This window comes from Megascapheus bottae, chromosome X, assembly GCF_031878675.1.
Source record: "Megascapheus bottae isolate mThoBot1 chromosome X, mThoBot2.hap1, whole genome shotgun sequence".
Taxonomy (NCBI): Eukaryota; Metazoa; Chordata; class Mammalia; order Rodentia; family Geomyidae; genus Megascapheus; species Megascapheus bottae.
The window spans coordinates 11,277,789-11,298,018 of record NC_143547.1 but is presented as its reverse complement, the minus strand read 5'-3'; the positions used below and the strand labels follow the sequence as shown (position 1 = coordinate 11,298,018).

Sequence of the window (20,230 nt, the reverse complement as noted above, 5' to 3'; positions counted from 1 at the left end):
GTTTTTTAGCAGCATTATTCATAACAGTCTCAACTGGAAACTTATAAATTATCTTCACAATGCAATACTATGCAATAATGAAAATGAATGAACAAGAACTTGCATAAGGGCTGGGATGTAGCTCAGTGGTAAAGTGCTTGTGTAGCAAGTGCCACATCCTAGGTTTGATCCCTAGTACCAAAAAAGGAAAGACAAAAAAAAAGGAACTTGCATAAATGTGAATGCATCTTGCAAACATAATAGTGGATGGAAGATCCAATACAAAATAGTATGCACTGTTGGATTTAGTTTTCATAAAAAAATAAAGACAGAAAGCCAGGCATCAGTGGCTCACATCTGTGATCCTAGCTACTCAGAAAGCTGAGATCTGAGGATCATGGTTTGGAACCAGTCTAAGCAGGAAAGTCCCGTGAGAATCTTATCTTCAATTAACCACCAAAAAGCTGAAGCGGAGTTGTGGCTCAAGTGAACACCAACCTTGAGTGAAAAAGCTCAGGGACAGTATCCAGGCTCTGACTTCAAGACCTAGGACGAGCACAGAAGAAATAAAAAGAAAGATAGAGTGCATCTGGGATACAAAAGTCAACATAGTAGAAGAGGCAAAGAATGGATGCTGGCTATATCTGCTTACTTGATCTGGATGCTGTGTGTACTGAGCTTAGAGTATGTAATTTTTTCACTTTTACTCTTGTCAGTCATGGGGCTTCAATTCAGGGCCTGGACACTGTCCCTGAGCTTTTTTCCCTCAACATTAGCACTCTACCACTTACAGCCACAGCATCACGTTGGTTTCCAGGTGGTTAATTGGAGATAAGACTCTCACAGACTTTTCCTGGCTGGTTTTGAACCATGATTCTCAGATCTCAGCCTCTTGAGTAATTAGGATTACAGGTGTGAGTCATTGGCTCACCTGTAATTTCTGTTCTTTTCTTTTCTTCCTGGGCTTGGGCTCAGAGTCTGAGCACTGTCCTTGGGTATTCTCAAAGCTAGAGCTTTACCACTTGAGCCAGAGCACCACTTTTGGCCTTTCCTATATATGTGGGACTGAGGAATCAAACCTGGGTCTTCATGCATGCTAGGCAAGCACTGTACCACTAGGCCAAACTCCTGGCCCGTCGTCTGTAATTTCTTGTATGTATGTTATTCTGTTGTACAAAGTGATGTTATACACACCATGGTAATAGAGAAAGAGTGTACTCTACCACACATTTCCCATGTCCAAATGATTCTGGTGATGCAAAAGATAACCTTTTTTGTTTTTTTTTTGTTTTTTTTTTTGCCGGTCATGGGCTTGAGCTCAGGGCCTGAGCACTGTCCTTGGACTTTCTCAAGGCTAGAGCTCTAACACTTGAGCCTCAGCACCACTTCCGGCTTTTTTCTATATATGTGGTACTGAGGAATCGAACCCGGGTCTTTGTGCATGCTAGGCAAGCACTCTACCATTAGGCCAAACTCCTGGCCCAAAAGATAACCTTTTTGAGAAGTTATGTTACAACCTACCGCTTGGTTGCTAATAATGTTCTCAGCCATCATAGAGTTAAGTATATTTAGGTAGCCCCAAATAGAGTCTAGGTGAGCCACAAACTAAATCTGCCATACTTCTGGGACCCATCCAGCAAAGTTATGTGTGAATTAAAATCCATGATCCCAAATTCATAAGCTTTATCCAACCATGACTCAGCCTTGTAGTTGGTTTCTGGTCTTAGAAGATGTACTGAAGTGCTTAGCTAGCGAGAGGACCTCAGAATAATCTTCCTACAGTGCTAACTCTAGAAAGCAATAGACCTTGTGCCATCCTATCAGGTTCTTAGAAGGGGAGAATAGAAGAGCTACAATAAAAGCCATTAGAATCTTCCCTGTGTTTACCTGTCCCTACATGAAATCTGGTTAAATTAATCTACTTCACGATCTCCTGGGGTTGGACTTCTGAAGGGCATTTAGAGTCAATAGAAGACAAATTATGAAAAGAAGACAGAAAGGCACTTCTCAGATAAGAAGGAGATGAGGCATCCAAGGTTAAAGTCATCATCTCATTGGTCCTTGCATCATTGCCCCATTAAACAATATAGTTTGTGTTAAAGAAGTCATCTTTGGGGCCGGGAGCGTGGCCTAGTGGTAGGATGCTATTTGCCTAGCATGCACAAAGCCCTGGGTTTGATTCCTGGGTAGCACGTACACAGAGAAGGCTGGAAGTGTTGTTGTGGCTCAAGTGGTAGAGCAGTAGCCTTGAGAAAGCTCAAGGACAGTGCCCTGGCCCTGAGTTTAAGCCCCAAGACTCATAAATTTCATCCATTTTGCAGACTATGTCTTCTTTGGGATGTCCCTACTTTAGTAGCTCAGCAAAAAGATATTTTATTATGGAAATAAAATCTAGCAAATATTTCAGGCTGAGACACATTGGAAATATCCGTATTTCTATCCGACTGTATCACAAACCTCCCACACTGCATAATTTTGTCTAATGCTTGTTTCTTCCAATCTTCAGCAATGTTTTCTATATGTCTTCTAAATATATTTGCTGACAAAGGAATGCATTTCTGTTTGATATCAGATTTTTTTTCTACACGTTAGAGAAGCCAGTTTTACTATGGCACGAACAGATGTTTGTGTATCATATGGGATGTTTGTTCTTTTCCCCATTGAACTACAGGAATCTGAAGAAAAGCTTTGTAAACCTTGATCATTACATGTAATGGTATTTTGTGATGGCATATGAGATTGGAGATCACATGACTTGAAACACTGAAACTTCAATCACAGAGGATTGTTTGTTTTCAAGTTCTGGCTACTTCATTTTAGAGTATTATAATAATGACAATATTTTCCCATTCTCATTAGCTAATATATTAGGCTACAATATATGTTCAAGCTGAAGTTTAACATGAAGGGTAGCAGATTTTTTTCTTCAGAAACTGAAATTCTAAGGCCTTTTAATGTTAAAAATTATCTAAAATATCTTCAAGGAATAATTTATCAAGTTTGTTTTTGCCAGTCCTGGGGCCTGAGCACTGTCCTTGGGTTTTTCCTCAAGGTGGAGCTCTACCACGTGAGCCACAGCACCATTTCTGGCTTTTTCTATGTATGTGGTACTGATTAATTGAACCAGAGTCTTCATGCATGTAGGCAAGCACTGTACCACTAGGCAAAACTCCTGGCCCATGGTAGCACATTTTTCCTAAAATAGTCTTCTGTATGATAATTTTCTGTTTAGCTGTCTTTTTTTTTTGTCGGTCATGGGGCTTGAACTCTGGACCTGGATGCTGTCCCTGAGCTCTTCAGCTCAAGGCTACCATCCCTACCCCTTGAGCCACAGTAACACTGATTTTCTAATGGTTAATTGGAGATAAAAGTCTCACATTGTCTAGTACCTGGAATGGCTTTGAACTGTAATCCTCCCATCTCAGCCTCCTGAGTAACTAGGGATTACAGGTGTGAGCCACCACATCTGGTTCAGCTCTCTTCTTGGCATTGGGAATTAGGTTGTCATTGTGTTCATACCTGATTTGGGGTGACTGAGGCAGAACTCACGCAGGCGTTAATAGAAGGGTCAGCTCAGCCATTTTCTTACTGCTTGGATCCTTGTAGAAATGATTTTTCTGTAGGTGTCTGCATTGCATGCAGGTTGCTAAAAATCAAACAAAGCAAAGCAGACTCTATCAGGAGGCTGTTGTTGAATATGTAGATGGCACTACAGTTTCACCTAGCATGACCTTTAATGTTGGCACCTTGGGAGGGATTCTTTCCAGAATTCAGCATGAGGAAATACTGTGTTTTTCTTTTTCTTTTTTCTTTTTCTTGTTTTTCTTTCTTTTCTTTTCTTTTTTGTGATTGGTCATGAACTCAAGAGTCTGGGCAATGTCTTTGAGGTTTTTTTTTTTGCTCAGTGCTTGTGCTGTAGCACTTTGAGCCAGAACACCATTTCCAGTTTTCTGGTTGTTAACTGGAGATAAGAGACAGACTTTCTTGCCTGGGCTGGCTTTGAACTGTGATTCTTAGCATTTAGACTTCTGAGTAGCTAGGATTAGGTGTGAACTACCAGCAACTGACTCACTGGCTTTGTCTTTCCTTTTTTTATAAAAATATGTCTTGTTTATTGTTGAATTATAAGAGTAGTTCCTTTTTGACCGTTTTGACAGTATGAAATTTATGTCACTGATCATTTTTGTGACTGCTTTCCTTGATTTATTAGGTAAGTCAGTTTTATTTTCAGTTTTGAGATCAGCTATTTGTAATGGATTTCAAAATGCAGAATGTCAGAGGGGTCATGTGTAGAGTGATGGGAAGAAGGTTGTTTTGGATTTATTTAGGGATATACAGCAGCAGTGTTCTAGAAGCAACTGTTCTTCCTTTAAACATTTGCCTTTGGGAGTGATATTATACCAATGTGTGGGTTTTTTTTTGGCTTTGTTAATCCTTCTTTTTATTAAAGAATTTATTTATTTACTTATTATTTTTTTTTTGCCAGTCCTGGGCTTGAGCTCAGGGCCTGAGCACTGTCCTTGGACTTTCTCAAGGCTAGAGCTCTACCACTTGAGCCTCAGCACCACTTCTGGCTTTTTTTCTATGTATGTGGTACCAAGGATTCGAACCCGGGTCTTCGTGCATGCTAGGCAAGCACTTCAACCCCTAGGCCAAACTCCCGGCCCTAAAGAATTTATTAACATTGATTTTTACATCATATTTCAAATGACATGTTTAACAAACGAGTGTTCAAGAAGGGAATCTCTATATACAACCACTGACACTTAGGGTTTGTACATCATAGATACCTATTAATTTATGAAATAAAACATTATGTCTATAGAGTCATAGGTTTTTATGTCTGTGTAGTTATGTTTATATTTCCAATACCATGTCCATAGCATTGGGCATGCAAATATTGCGTCCTCACTCTTGTACTGTTTGGATCTCACAGCCACATATTAAGGATACCATGCGCCTTTTGTTCCTTTGGATTTGACTTGCCTCATTCAACATGATTCTCTCTAGATTCATCCACTTCCCTGAGAATGCCATTATTTTATCTTGTCTGTTGGCTATGTAGAATTCCATTCTTTCCTTTTAAATTAAAAAAATAATTGACAGTACTGGGGTTCGATCTCAGGGTTTGTGCTTGCTAGATAGGTGTGTCATTACTTGAGGCACATCTCAGACTTCAGTAGTTTGTGTTTTTTTTTTCAAGTCCTAGGGCTTGAACTGAGGGCCTACGCACTGTCCTTGAACTTTCTCAGGGCTATCGCTCTACCACTTGAGCCATAGTACCATTTCTGGCCTTTTCTGTGTATGTAGTGCCGAGGAATTGAACCCAGGAATTCCTGCATGCTAGGCAAGTATTCTACCATGATCTCAGCCCCTTAAAAGCAATGTTAACTTCATTCTCGTTGCTACAACTCCACCTCTCTAAAATGTTTAGAAGCATGGTATCTATTCCTCTTTGATTATCTTAGTCTTGGACTCGCTTCCTGTGTGTGTGTGTGTGTGTGTGTGTGTGCACAAGGAATGGAACTCAGGGTCTCATCCATACTACATAAATACTACCCCAGACCTTGTCATTACTATTTTAAACTTTTAGATTTTATTCTTTTTTAAGTCACCTTGAGATTTGGGGGGAAAGGAAAGTGGGACACAAATATGGTATATAATTATTGTCAGTATTAATTAGAAACTCCTTAGGAATAACTGCCTAAAGTGAAAAAAAAGGCAATTTAGGGTATGGAATTTCTTCTCTCTAGACAATGATTATTTTCTAATAGTACTATCATCTATGCATGTTGTGAGTCTAAGATGCTATTAATTTTAAGCAGCACTTACAATATGCAACAATGACCAACACATAATATTTGTGGGGAGACAGTTCCTAATTTCAGAGATGTTACAATGTGAGAGAGAAGGCAAATGTCAGAATCAATGAAATGTGGATTTATTTCTATTAGGAAGAGTCTTCTAGCTATTTAAAATGACTGTTGTAGGGTTCTAAAGTAACCGCAGTGGAGCAATTCAGTGTATGGGCAGAGGTGTTTCTTCTTTTTTTTTTGCCAGTTCTGGGCTTGGGCTCAGGGCCTGAGCACTGTCCCTGGATTTTTCTCAAGGCTAGGGTTCTACCACTTGAGCCACAGCACCACTTCTGGCTTTTTGCTACGTATGTGGTACCAAGGAATGGAACCCGGGTCTTCATGCATAGTAGGCAAGCACTCTACCACTAGGCCAAACTCCTGGCCCCATGGGCAGAGGTGTTTTAAGGAAGCCCCCATGCCGGAGCCTAATAAAAAAAAATTGGACCCTTGATCTCCAGAAAGGCATTTTCACATTGGTTTGAAAAAATGGAGTTCTGCTGGGCACTGGTGGCTCATGCCTATCATCCTATCTACTCAGGAGACTGAAATCTGAGGATTACTGCCAGACATTCCAATTAACCAATAGAAAATTAGTGTGACTCTGTGGCTCAAAGTGGTAGAGTCCTGACCTTATGCAAAAGGGCTCAATGATGGCATCGAGGCCCTGAGTTCAAACACCAAGCTGGATGAAAAATAAACAATAAATAAAAATAAATAAATAAATGGAGTTCATAGTCAAATGAAGTAGTGAATGCTTGTTTTTCTAGCACTGGGGAGATTAAGACAAGAAAATCATGAGTTCAGTGTCAGCCTGGGCTAAATAGTGAGGCTTCATTGCAAAAAGCAAACAGAATAAAAATGGAGTTCTTATGAGGGACGTCTAAATAAAGTTGGAACAATGCATTTTAAAAGGTATTTCATGTAACTTTTTAACTGTGCTATTGTTTGGCTTTTATCCAATTTCAAAATAGTTATTTCTCACCAAAAGAAAAATGCACAAAGGACAGATTATTTTTCAGAAGAAAATACAAATGGCTAATAAACATTTGAAAAGTGTTCAATCTTTCTTGTAATCAAAATAATGCAAATTGAAACAGCATGATGCCATATTTTGGTCTATAAAATTGACAAAGATAATACTCAATGCCAGTGAGACGGCAGCAAGATAGGCGCTTTCATACATTGTAATGTGAGTGTAAATGATACAGCTTTTGTAGAAGGTAATTTACCAATACATGTTAAAACGTTCTTCAAATGTTTATCTTTAAAATGTTTATACCCCTGATCTAAGTAATTCAGCTCCTAAGGATCTATCCTAAGGAAATAATCAGAGGCTCAGAATTACGTTTCAAATGTTATTCCATTAGTAAAATAGAAATAATTTCATATCCAACAATAGAAAATTATTTATATTATGCTTTTCTATTCAGTAGTGTGTTTTTACTGCTCTAAAAATTAGTGAGGTTGAAAACTATTTAAATGACATGATAAAATAACCATGACATAGTGAGTGAATCTTATATGGTAATATTTCAAAGCTATTGACATGTGTATACACACACACACACACACACACACACACACACATACACACATACATATGACATATCATAAGGGCTAAAGTTAAACAGTGTTAGCCTCTGGGAAGTAGGATTACTATTGAGTTTTGTTTCCTTCTCACATTTCCCAAGTTTTGTGTGTGTGTATGTGTGTATATGTGTTTGGTTATGGGGCTTGACTCTGGGCCTAGACACTGTCCCTGAGCTCTTCAGCTCAAGACTAGCTCTCTACCACTTGAGCCAGAGCATCTGGTGGTTAATTGGAGATAAGAATCTCCAGGATTTTAGTGCCCACGCTGGCTTTGAATCTTGATCCTCATATTTCAGCCTTCTTAGTAGCTAGGATTACAGGCTTGTGTCACTAGCACCTGGCAGATTTCCCAAGTTTTTGAGGATATATATTAGGACACTACAAAAAGATATATGATGGAAATAGAGCTGTGGTTCAAATGACAGAGCTCCAGAATTTTTTGAAAAAGCTGAGTGAGGGGGGAGAAAAATGGGGACCAAGACATGAGAAAGGGTATCAATGTTTGTGAAGTAATGCACCTTCTATCTGGCGAATATAATGTAACCCTTCTATTACAATAAAAAATATATGGAAAGAAAAAAAAAAGAAAAAGCTGAGTGAGATTATAGGCTCACACCTGTAATCCTAGCTACTCAGGAGGCTGAGATGTGAGGATCGCAGTTCAAAGCCAGCACAGGCACTAAAGAATGTGAGACTCAGGGCTGGGAGTATGGCCTAGTGGTAGAGTGCTTGCCTAGCATGCACAAAGACCCGGGTTCGATTCCTTGGAACCACATACTTAGAAAAAGCTGGAAGTGGTGCTGAGGCTCAAGTGGTAGAACTCTAGCCTTGAGAAAGTCCAAGGACAGTGCTCAGTCCCTGAGCTCAAGCCCAGGACTGGAAAAAAAAAAGAGAATGTGAAACTCTTATTTTCAATTAACACTAGAAAACTGGAAGTGGGGTTGTAGCTCAAGGGGTAGGGCGGTAGCCTTGAGCTGAAGAGCTCAGGGATAACACCCAGGCCCAGAGTTCAAGCCCCAGGACCCTCCCCCACACACAAAAAGCTGAGTGAGAGTAATAGGCCCTGAGTTCAATCCCCAGTACCAGCACAATCCCCCACATCTAACTTCATATGTCATCTGACCTACTTCTTTAAATCTGGGTAAAACTGCAGTTATTCTTGTTTAAAACAAGTAGTTTTGCCAGCCCTGGGGCTTGAACTCAGGGCCTGAGCACTGTCTTTGGGCTTCTCAAGGCTAGAGCTCTACCACTTGAGCCACAGTAGCACTTCTGGCCTTTCCTATGTATGTTTTACCAAGGATCCAAACCCGGGTCTTCGTGCGTGCTGGGCAAACACTCTACCACTAGGCCAAACTTCTGATCCTACAGTCACATTCTTTTATTTCCTCAAGTAATTATTTGCTTTCCCTTCTCTAATTCTTAGGAATTTCATTATGTCCTTTTTGTCATCTGTCTATTCAAATTGTGACCATTTCTCTAGTTGAGAGGGAGACAGAAAGGCAACTGTGAGGAAACCACCATTACTACTGCTTCTTGCTGCCAAGTTGGTGTCGCTGTTAGAAACAGGTCCTGTACTAGTTAATGGAAAACAATACCTATTTCAGAGGTGTACAGGGTCAATGTTTATGTGCTTAGTATCTGTCAATATATAGCTGGATGATAGATAGGTAGATATAATAGACAAACAGCATTAGGCAAACACTGAACAATTAAGCTATCATGTTATGCTTAAATTTAGGTCACAGTTTTATATCTTATGTAGGGCCTAGAGTCTTCCTGGAAACATTCTGGAATAGGCAAATAGTGAGGAATAAGTGGAATTCTTGGTCTCCTGCAGGTTGCCAGGGAGCCTGGGGGTCAGGTTGGCATAGCCTCTGCTCCTCTCAGAAGCCTCTGCCCTGCTTACTCCTGAGGATTCTGAGGCTGGTCTGCCCCATGTATGTGGAGGGGGCAGGATGGGGAATCATAGAAGAGAGGAGTTTTTAAAAATTGTAATCTTGGGCCGGGAGTTTGGCCTAGTGGTTGAGTGCTTGCCTAGCATGCATGAAGACCCATGTTCAATTCCTTGGTACCACATACATACAAAAAAGCCAGAAATGGTGCTGTGGCTCTAGTGGCAGAGCGTTAGCCTTGAGAAAACCGAAGGACAATGCCCAGGCCCTGAGTCCAAGCCCTAGAACTGGCAAAAAAAAAATTGTAATCTTGGGGCTGGAAGTTTGGCTTAGTGGTAGATTGCTTGCCTAGCATGCACAAAGACCCGGGTTCGATTACTCGGAACCACATACATAGAAAAGGCTGGAAGTGGTACGTTGGCTCAAGTGGTTGAGCTGTAACCTTCAGAAAGCCCAAGTACGGTGCTCAGGGCCTGAGTTCAAGCCCCAGGACTGGAAAAAATTGTAATCTTGGCTGTTCAGACTGAAAAAATAACTGACTTGAGTCAAGCTTTGTTGTTGCTAGCCAGGTACTAACTAGGTCTTGCTGAATATGGATTCTCACTTTTAAACCAAGGGCTATTCTGCCCTGCTTTCAAAGGCGATATTCTGCAGAGTGAGGTTATGGCTCTTTTATATTGTATTCTCCCCATTCCAAGCGCAGTTGATTATGTAGAAGAAGAAGTAGCCCATTTGCATGTCAACTGCTATGAAAGATGTTCATGTCTGTGCAATTCATGCACTTAAGGATTCTGTCCACCAAGTCTTCACTTCTCCCTTTTTCCTATCTCCAGGACACAATAATGAACACCAAAATGCACAGCACATGCAAACCTTTTTTTCTTTTTTTTACCTGTAAGCAAACCATTGTTGCTTTACAAATTTCTCTATCTCTGCTTTAAATACCAAATTTCACACCCGCTAGGATGCACCTTTCTTGGAAAATGACAACACCTTACTCTTTAATAAACTCGGTGTGACTAACACATAAGAGATCTCCAAATAGCAATGTATTTTAGAGCATGTGAAAAAGATTCACCATCCACGACTTTTCGTACCACAGCCTGTTCGTCACTAGCATGGACACCTGACCTAATTCTAGCCAACCCTGCTTGTGGCCCGATTTGAAAAGATAAGCTTGGCCAGTCAGATTCAGCCTTAGGATATTTTTGTGTGATTCCAATGATTGAACCCAGGGTTGCCGGTATGCTAAGGAATCACTGTACCAAATTCTTAGCCTGGCATTAGGAATTTGAGTCCAGAAATGTGGAAAGAAGAACTAAGTTAGCAGGAGCAGAAGCTGAGGCTAAAAGGCATGACGGAAAGTTGTTAAATGATTGTTGTGGAGGGAGGCTAAGATGAACACGCTGAAGTTGTGGAGAGTTGAGTTTGAGGTGGTTGGAGGAGAGAGTGGAGCAGAAACAATCACAAACAGAACAGCCAGGTTGGCATGATAACAACTTGGCACTGTGGGGCCACATTCTGCTCCTTTTTTTCTTTTCTGTTTCAGTGCCAGCATAACCATAAAATAAATCCTTCATACCTTGCGCTAACTTTATTTTTTTATTTTTTATTTTTTTGCCAGTCCTGGGCTTCAGCTCAGGGTCTGAGCACTGTCCTTGAACTTTCTCAAGGCCAGAGCTCTACCACTTGAGCCTCAGCACCACTCCTGGCTTTTTTCTATGTATGTGGTACTGAGGAATCAAACCTGGGTCTTCATGCATTCTAGGCAAGCACTCTACTACTAGGTCAAACTCCTGGCCTGCTAACTTTATTTTTATATTATCATTGGTTTGGGGGGGCTGGGGTTACTAAAGATTGAACTCTGTCATTTGAGCTGCATCCCTCACCCTTTTGTTTGTATTTCGTTTTTAAAAGAGGGTCATGTTTACTTTTCCCATGTTGGTCTTGAGCTTGTGATTCCCCCTGTCTCTCTTTCCTAATAGCCAGGATTACAGGTGTTTGTCATTCTATTCAGTTTTGAGTTAATCTTACTGAGTGTTGGTTCATCTTATCCAAAAGAGTCAAGTTAAAATATATGGCAAAAAAGTATTGCCAGGGGAATTTGAGTCCTCATTTTTGTTTTGCCAATCCTGGCACTTGAACTCAGGGCCTAGGCACTGTCCATAAGCTTCTTTTGCTCAAGGTAGCCCTCTAATCCTTGAGCCACAATGCCACTTCTGACTTTGGCTGTTTATATATACTGAGAAATTGAACCCAGAGCTTCATGCATGCTAGGAAAGCACTCTACCACTAAGCCACATTCTCAGCCATGAGTCCTGGTTTTCTAAGCACAGAGTTTCTGCTCTTGTCACTGTACTCCTTTGCCACATTACAAATTCTGCTCTGGTCCATTAAAGTCCATGAAGTCACCTTCATGTATCTGAAAAAGGACCAATAATGGATTCAAGTGTCCTGAATCCTTGGTCTATGTCTTGGCTTGTGTCCAGAACCCTGAAGCACAAGGTGGAGGCAAAGAAAGTCTCAAAGTAACTGGTTCGCGTCAGGACATCCTCTTCTCCAGTGGAAGGTATTGGAATGGGGAAAGGGGATGGGGCTAGAGCAAGATTCAGTTCTTCTTGGTGCAGAGAACTGGGACTTCATATATTCTAGGGCTGATTGCTGAGGGTGCTGAAACACGCTTGTAACCCTGGCACTCAAGAGGCTGGAAGCAGAAGGGTTGTATATGTTCTATGCTAGCCTGGGCTACACAGCCAGACCCTATCTGAAACACACACACACACACACACACACACACACACACACACACACACACACACACACACACACACACACACACACACACACACACACACAGTGACTTGTCTATCCTCACTTCTAGCCCGAGATTCTAAGATAGTGTCTGACACATATTTGAATGAATGAGTGATTGAATAAATGAATGGCAGAAGTGGGTCACAGCACCTGTTCAAGTGTCTGAATCCTTTTTTCTTCAGTTGACTCTTTCCAAGTCAAGGAACACCTGTCTTTCTCTCTATGCAACTATTCATGCAGCATTCTGAGTAATGTTTACAGTGACTACTTTAGCTTTAAACTTCAGCTTTTCAAAAAAAGAAAGAAAGAAAGAAAGAAAGAAAGAAAGAAAGAAAGAAAGAAAGAAAGAAAGAAAGATCGTAGAGATGATGCGGTGGTGACTGCAGAAATGAGAGTTCCAAGACTTCAAATGGACAACTCTGGACTGTATTTGCTCTGTTTACAAAAAACACCACCCGCTTTGTCTTCCTCTGTCTGGACAGAGTGAGGTTTTCATTTTAAGAGGCTGACTAAAAAATGCAGGGCCACTTCCTGGGCAGGCATCCAAGTGACTACATCTTTCTCACAGCGTTCCCCAGAGTCCCAGCCCAAGCTGCCTGGGGCGGGGCCTCCAGCCATTGGTGGCTGGTGAAGCTACCACTGTAACAGTTATCTGCAGCCCGCCAGAATTGCTGGGCTTTTAGGCCCTCTCTGGGCACAGATAACGGGGGGCCTTTGGCCTTTGCACCGAAGAGACGTCAGAGGTTGTGATTGGCTGGCCTTGTGTATGTGAAGTACAGGACGATGTCAGGCCACGCTTCCGAATATGATGCTCCGTTTAGCCGAGTACCCCGGGTGTGGGTGAGTCTAAATATTGGAAGACTGCCCTCGTTGGTTGGGAACTGTTCAAAGCTGGGCTTATGACTTTTCTATATAAGGGTATGACTTAGCATATTTCTTTACCCTGCAGTGCCTCAGTTGCCTTTTCTGTGAACTAGGTGTAAGAGTATCCTATCCCGTAGGAAGACATAAGGACATCTTGATCCTAGAGTGTTACAAGACCTAGAAGAGATGACAGATCCAGAGTGCTTCATTTGGTACCTGGCACATGGTAGACCCTGTAAAGCCTTTACTGTTTGTGAAGCATCTGTATAAGGAGGGGGAGGGGTGCTCAGTGACAAAGGCCTGTCTTTATTTCAATGCATACAATATTTCTCAGAGACCCAGCAGATTCGTTCTACTTCTTCATCCTACTCATGTAGTGAGCAGAAATAAAACTTCAGGGGAAGATAATGCTAAAGGGAAATGTCTCTCTCTCTCTCTCCATATATATATATATATTTTTTTTTTTTCCATTTTCCCTTCTAGACGCTGACTGCACCAGCTCCATTTGCAGATGAATCCAGCTGTCAGTGCCAGGCACCCCATGAGAAACTAACCATTGCTCAGGCTCGCTTAGGAACACCAGGTAAGACAGTACTTTTCTTTCCCAAAGGGACTCTGCCTTGATATTCTGAAGACTCAGAAAGCACTGGCATTCTATCAGAGCTGAAGTTACAGATTACAGGCACAAGGCAAGAAGGGAAAACATTCACAATGGTAAGCTATACCAATCAATGTAACCAGATAAAAATGGGCAGCAGAATGCATGAGCTTGGGTCTCATCTCTTCATTTACTGGTTCTGCAACCTGGGGCAAGTCATGAGAGAGATCAAAAAAGAAGAAAAAAGAGGAGGACAACAGGTTGTGTGACAGCTAGGTTCAGTTAAAAGGACCAAAGCATTTTTTTAAACTATGAAGGCATTTTTTTTTTTTGCTCACCCATACTGGGGTTTGAGCTTAAGGGCTTTGTACCAGTTCTGTTTGTTCACTGGACTGGCAGTTTACCACCTGAGCCACCTCCAGCCTTGTGCTTTTCTTCTTTTTTTTTTTTTAAATATATGTTTGTTGGTACTGGGGTTTGAACTCAGGGCTTTGGGCCACCACTTCACTTTTTCAGATCAAGGTTGCTGCTATACTTGAGCCATACCTTCATTTCTGGTTTTCTTTGTTTTGTTTTTGCTAGTTAATTGAAAGTAAGAGTCACTTGGGCTGGTTTTGAACTTCAATTCTCAAATTAGCAGCCTGAGTATCTAGGATTCTAGGTAGAAGCCACCAGGGCCCAGCATTAACCTGATTTTTTTGGAAATGGAGTCTCATGGACTTTTCAGTTGACTTGCCATCAGCCCACGGTTGTCTTGATCTCAGTCTTCTGAGGAGCTAGGTGTGACTCTAGCTCACAGGCCGATGAAGGTTTTTATGCATCTGAGCTGCTATGCTTATTACTCATTTTTCTTTAATTCTTTTTTTTGGGAAGAGGAACTGGGCTTTGAACTCAGGGCTTCGAGCTTGCTAGGCAGCTCCTAGCTACTGAGCCATATCTCCAGCCCAATTATTACTATTCTTTAAAATCTATATGTACTTTTTTTTATTTTGTCAATTGTGGGGCTTAAAATCAAAGACTGGGTGCTGTCCCTGAACTCTTTGCTCAAGGCTAGTACTCTACTGTTTTGTCACAGTGCCACTTCCAGGTTTTGTTTTTTTTTTCAGTCCTGGGGCTTGAACTCAGAGCCCGAGCACTGTCCTTGGGCATTCTCAAGGCTAGTGCTTTACCACTTGAGCCATAGCATCACTTTTGGCTTTTTCTGTATATGTAGTACCAAGGAATCGAACCCAGGGCCTTGTCCATGCTAGGCAAGCGTCCTTGCCACTAGGCCACACTCCTGGCCCCTCACTTCCAGTTTTTTTTTAAATTTCAATGTATAGAGGGGTTACACTTATATTCGCCAGATAGCAAGTGCATTACTTCTCACACATTGATATCCCTTCTCATGTTTTTGTCCCCATTTTCCTCCCCCCACCCCCTGCCCTCATTTTTCCCCTCCTATTTCAAATAAACAGGTAAACATCTATATAATATACCAGGTAACAATCACTTCCAGTTTTTGAGTGGTTAATTGGAGTTAAGAATTTCACTGGGATTTGTTTGCCTGGGCTGGCTTCGAATTGTGATCCTCCGATCTCAGCCTCCTGAGTAGCTAGGATTACGCATGTGAGCCACCTGTTCCTGGCCTGTGTGCATTTTTTTTAATTAGGAAAATACCTTTATTTTTTAAAAATGCTCCAGCATTCAATGTAAAAACTGTGACAGTGGCTCTTTCACAACTTTACAAAGAGTAGAAAATGATTTTTTTCCCTACTTTTAATTTTTTTTTTGGTGGGTCTTGGGGCTTGAACTTGTCCTGGGCGCTGTCCCTGAGCTCTTCAGATCAAGGCTACCGCCCTATCCTTGACTCAAGCCCCATTTTCCATTTTCTAGAGGTTAGTTGAACATGAGAGTCTCAGGTTCTTTTGTGCCCGGGCTGGCTTTGAACCTTGATCCTCAGATCTCAGTCATTCAGCTGTAAGCCACTGCACCCCGCTAATTTTTTTTGTGCCAGTACTGGGATTTGAAATCATGGTCTGAGTATTGTCCCTTAGTTTCTCTGTTCAGGACTGCACTCTTATCACTTGGGCCACAGTCAACTGGAAATCAAAGAGTCTAACAGACTTTCCTGTCCAAGCGTGACTTGAACCACAATCCTCAGATCTTATCCCCCTGAGTAGCTAGACTTAGAGGTATGAGCCACTGGTGTGTAGCTAATGCTTCCACCTTCATTACAGCAATCTCATTGCCATATAAGTGAAGCTCCATTATGGCTGAAAGCCAATAGGGAGAAGGAATGGAGAATTCTTCAAGGGATGTGGCTCTCTGTGCAGCCACATTGTTTTTTAACTTTTTTCTTTTTGCCAGTTCTGGGACTTGAACTCAGGGCACTATCCCCAAGCTTCTTTTTGCTCAAGGCTAACACCCTAGCACTTGAGCCACAGAGCCACTTCCGCCTTTTCTGTGTATGTGGTACTGAGGAATCAAACTCAGGGCTTTGTGTGTACTAGGCAACCCCTCCCAGCCCAGCCACAACATTTTTTGCTACAAACTTTTTTAAAGCCCAGACCAAGTCCCAAAGACTTGGGATGGCTTTGAAGAATGCTTGATTCTGGCAGATGACATGGTACACTGGGGCAGGCTCCTAATCCCTAGAGACCAGCATCATGGCACTTGTGACAGGCAGGCCACAATCAGGGCAGCTTGGTAAGGTTAAAGACACCAGTAAACCAGCCACTCCAGATTCCTCTGTCTAAAACACAGCTATGAAAGACACTATGGATCTTGGTCAAATGGTGTGCTCTTGGTTTAGAGATTTCCCCATTGTACTGAGCTCACAGAGAATCATTTGTCAAACAGTTATTTTTTTTCCAGAGTAGAAAATATTTGGTTGCTCCTCAGCTGCACTCAATCAGCACTGTGCATTTTTTAAAGTTTCTACTGGGCCTCAAAATGACTTAGCTGTGCTGCAGAAGTTTGTTCATGCATTCCTTCCTGAAGCATATACCAGCTGATGGTTAGGAAAGCAATCTAACACGGTCTATAGGTTGGGTGTGGCAGTGCATGTCTATCATCCTAGCTTACATTGGGGGTATAAGGAGGTATAGCATGGCCCAAAACCAGCCCCAGGAAAACATGTAAGACCCTATATGAAAAGTAACTGAAGTAAAACAGAGTAGGAAGCATTGCTCAAATGGTAGAATACCTGCCAAGCAAGCATGAGGTCTTTATTTTAAACCCCAGTACCATCAATCAATCAATCATCAATTAATCAATAAGATTATAAAGTGCCATTTCTGTTTGCCAAAGGATTCGTAATTATGGAGACAAGACAATTATATGCAAAATTAAAGCCATAAGCAGTATGAATGTACAACACTGATGGTAAGTAATAGCTCAGAGAAGGCCAGATAAATGTGGGGAGTGTCACAAGCAAGATATCAGAAAGGAATAAAAACATAGTTGATACTCTGTGTGTGTGTGTGTGTGTGTGTGTATACGCCTGTTCTAAGGCTTGAACATGGGGTCTGGGTGCTGGGTGCTGTTTCTGCTCTACCACTTGAACCACAGCTCCATTTCCTGTATTTTTTTTTGGTAATCAATTAGAGTTAAGACTCTCACAGGAACTAGTCTAGCATGGTGACTCATGCCTATAATCCTAGCTACTCAGGAGCCTGAGATCTGAGGATCAAGGTTCAAAGCCAGCCCAGGCACAAAAGGACCTGAGACTCATATCTCCAATTAACCTCTAGAAAATAGAAAGTGGGGCTTGGCTCAAGGGTAGGGTCGTAGCCTTGAGCTGAAGAGCTCAGGGAGAATATCCAGGCTCAGGGGTAGGGCAATAGACTTGAGCTAAAGAGCTCAGTGACAGTGCCCAGGCCAAGTTCAATCTCTATGACCCACAAAACAAAAAACAAAAAAAACCAATCTCACAGGACTTTCTTGCCAGGCTGGCTGTGAACTGCTATCCTAACATCTTAGCCTCATGAGTAGCTAGGATGCACGTATGAGCCATTAGCACCTTACTATAGCGGATACTTTTGGTAGAAGATATATTTGGACCATGTAGGCAAATTGTGGATAAGTATTACAATAGAATGATGACACAGAAACAGTAGAGGAAAGCACAGAGGCAGAAAGTTGTGAGTGACAAATGTCATTCCAGGTGATTAGGATGCAGTGAAAAGTAAGACCCATCACACAAATAATGCTTGAGCTATTGGTAATAATATATCAAGCAAATAATGTTTGAGCCATTTGTCATGATACAACTCAGAGTTTGCCACTTACCAATTAAAAAAAAAAGCCAATTTGAAGGAATCCATGAAACAAAGGACAATTTGCCAAATAGTAATGACAGATGTTTATTAAATGTTTACCATGTGCTAAGGTCTTTACATGTGTTGTGTGATTTCACTATCACAGCCTTAAATGTGGTTAATGTATTCAGCATTTCATAAATGAGCAAATAAAGGTTTATCAAGATTGCGAAGCTACACCAGATCATTCAGCTAGTAAGTGGCACAGCTTCGCATATGGAAGCTGTGTCAGAATCACCTGGAAGACTTGTTAAAAGACAGATGGCAGACCAGGAGTTTGGCCTAGTAGTAGAGTGCTTTCCTTGCATGCATGTAGACTTGGTTTGTTCCTCAGTACCATATACATAGAAAAAGCTAGAAGTGGTGCCGTGGCTCAAGTGGTAGAACACTAGCTAGTCTTGAGAAAACCCAACAATAGTGCTCAGGCCCTGAGTTCAAGCCCCGGGACTGGCAAAAAAAAAAAAAGACAGATGGATAGCACTCTGCCACTTGAGCCACAGTGCCACCTTTTCTGTTTATGTGGCACTGAGGAATCGAACTCAAGGCTTCATGCATGCTATGTAAACCTTCTAGCACTAAGCCACAATCTCAGCCCAGGGTTCCACCTTTTTTTTTTTTTTTTTGCCAGTCCTGGGCTTGAGCTCAGGGCCTGAGCACTGTCCTTGGGCTTTCTCAAGGCTAGAGCTCTACCACTTGAGCCTTAGCACCACTTCTGGCTTTTTTCTATGTATGTGGTACCAAGGAATCGAACCTGGGTCTTCGTGCATGCTAGGTAAGCACTCTACCACTAGGCCAAACTCCCAGCCCCAGGGTTCCACCTTTTAACCATGACATTCTGCTTCCTTTTTTTTCCGGTCATGAGGTTCAAACATGTGAAATGAATATTATTATGGCCTATCTATAGAGAGCACAAATGAGACTTGGAGCAATGAAGAATATGGGATGTTCTAACTGACTGGGCAGTACTAGGATTCACTTGCAAGTCCGTTCACCTCACACTTGCTTTTTAATATTTTTATTAGCATACATCAATAGTATATTATGATAGTTCTATCAATAATACGGTGAATACACTTTGAATAAGTCCCCCACTTTATTATATTCCCTATGACTCCTTCCCTCTGTGTGTGTGTGTGTGTGTGTGTGTGTGTGTGTGTGTGTGTGTGTGTGTGTGTGTCTTGGTCCTGAGACTTGAACTCAGGGCCTGGGTGCTGTCCCTGAAACTTTTTGCTTAAGGCTAGCACTCTACCCCTTGAACCACGGCCCCACTTCCTGCTTTTTGGTGAGTAATTGGAGGTAAGTCTCATGGACTTTCCTGCCTGGGATGGTTTCTAACCATGATCCTCAGATCCCAACCTTCTAAGTAGCTAGGATTACAGATGTGAACCACTGAGCCCCGGCTTCCATTCAGCTTTGTCAAACAGTTGTTGGCGGTCCAAACATTTGTGATTCTTCCCTCACCGGGGACTTGCCTGTGAAGCTGTAGCATTAGGCAACTGCAGGGCTCAATACAAACACACTCAGCCATTGGACTAAAGGGTGGAAGGTATTGAATAAGACAGAACATGAGCGGTAGAGTACAATAAGTTATTTGTCTTGTTGGGTGCTGGTGGCTCATGCCTGTAATCCTAGCTACTCAGGAGGCTGAGATCTGAGGATTGTGGGTTGAAGCTAGCCTGGGACAGATAAACCAATGAAACTCTTATCTCCAGTTAACCAACAAGAAGCCAGAAGTAGAGTTATGGCTCAAACAGCAGGGTGCCAGCTTGAGAAACAAATAGCCAAGAGGAGCAGCAGGACCTGAGTTTATGCTTCAGTATAGGCACAATAAAATTTAGTATGTCTTAAAATTTTCCCTCCACCTCCTTGCTTCTTAAAGACAAGAAAAGATTAGGTTCCTTTTTTGTCCTGTAGAATTTCTCAGTCTGGAAATTGCTGACACATTACAATTTTTAAAAGTGAGCTTACTGCAAAATCAACTCTTCAAATACTTCTCAAATTTACTAAATGGTCTTCTTCTCAATAATTATGTCATATTTCTTTACTTTTCTCTCCTTTGCTTCCTGAATCCATTTATCTTGTTCACCTCTGAATCATTAACAAAAAGTTCTACACACTGCCATCTGCTTTTTTGTGGAGTTTATATCTTAAAACAAATTTTCCTCAATTGAATTCAAATTGAATAAGTCCATTGAAACTCAGGATCCCTCATTAGACAGTTTGTTTTATCCAAGCACATTCTGTTTACTGTGCCTTATTTAGAATACAGTATATTCCTGCAATTCTGTTTGTTCAAAATAGTGTATAATTGAAAATAGGTACAGTTCTTAATCTGAC

At 41.5% G+C, this 20,230-nt stretch overlaps 1 protein-coding gene across 1 annotated transcript in view; it reads left to right on the top strand.

The window, feature by feature from the left end:
• The window catches only part of Pcyt1b (phosphate cytidylyltransferase 1B, choline), a 78,401-nt gene that overhangs the window by 12,124 nt on the left and 46,047 nt on the right, over window positions 1-20,230 (top strand). The window contains exon 2 of the mRNA XM_090326078.1: window positions 13,478-13,577. Coding sequence (XP_090182204.1) covers window positions 13,478-13,577 — 100 coding nt within the window. The remainder of the gene's footprint in view (window positions 1-13,477; window positions 13,578-20,230) is intronic.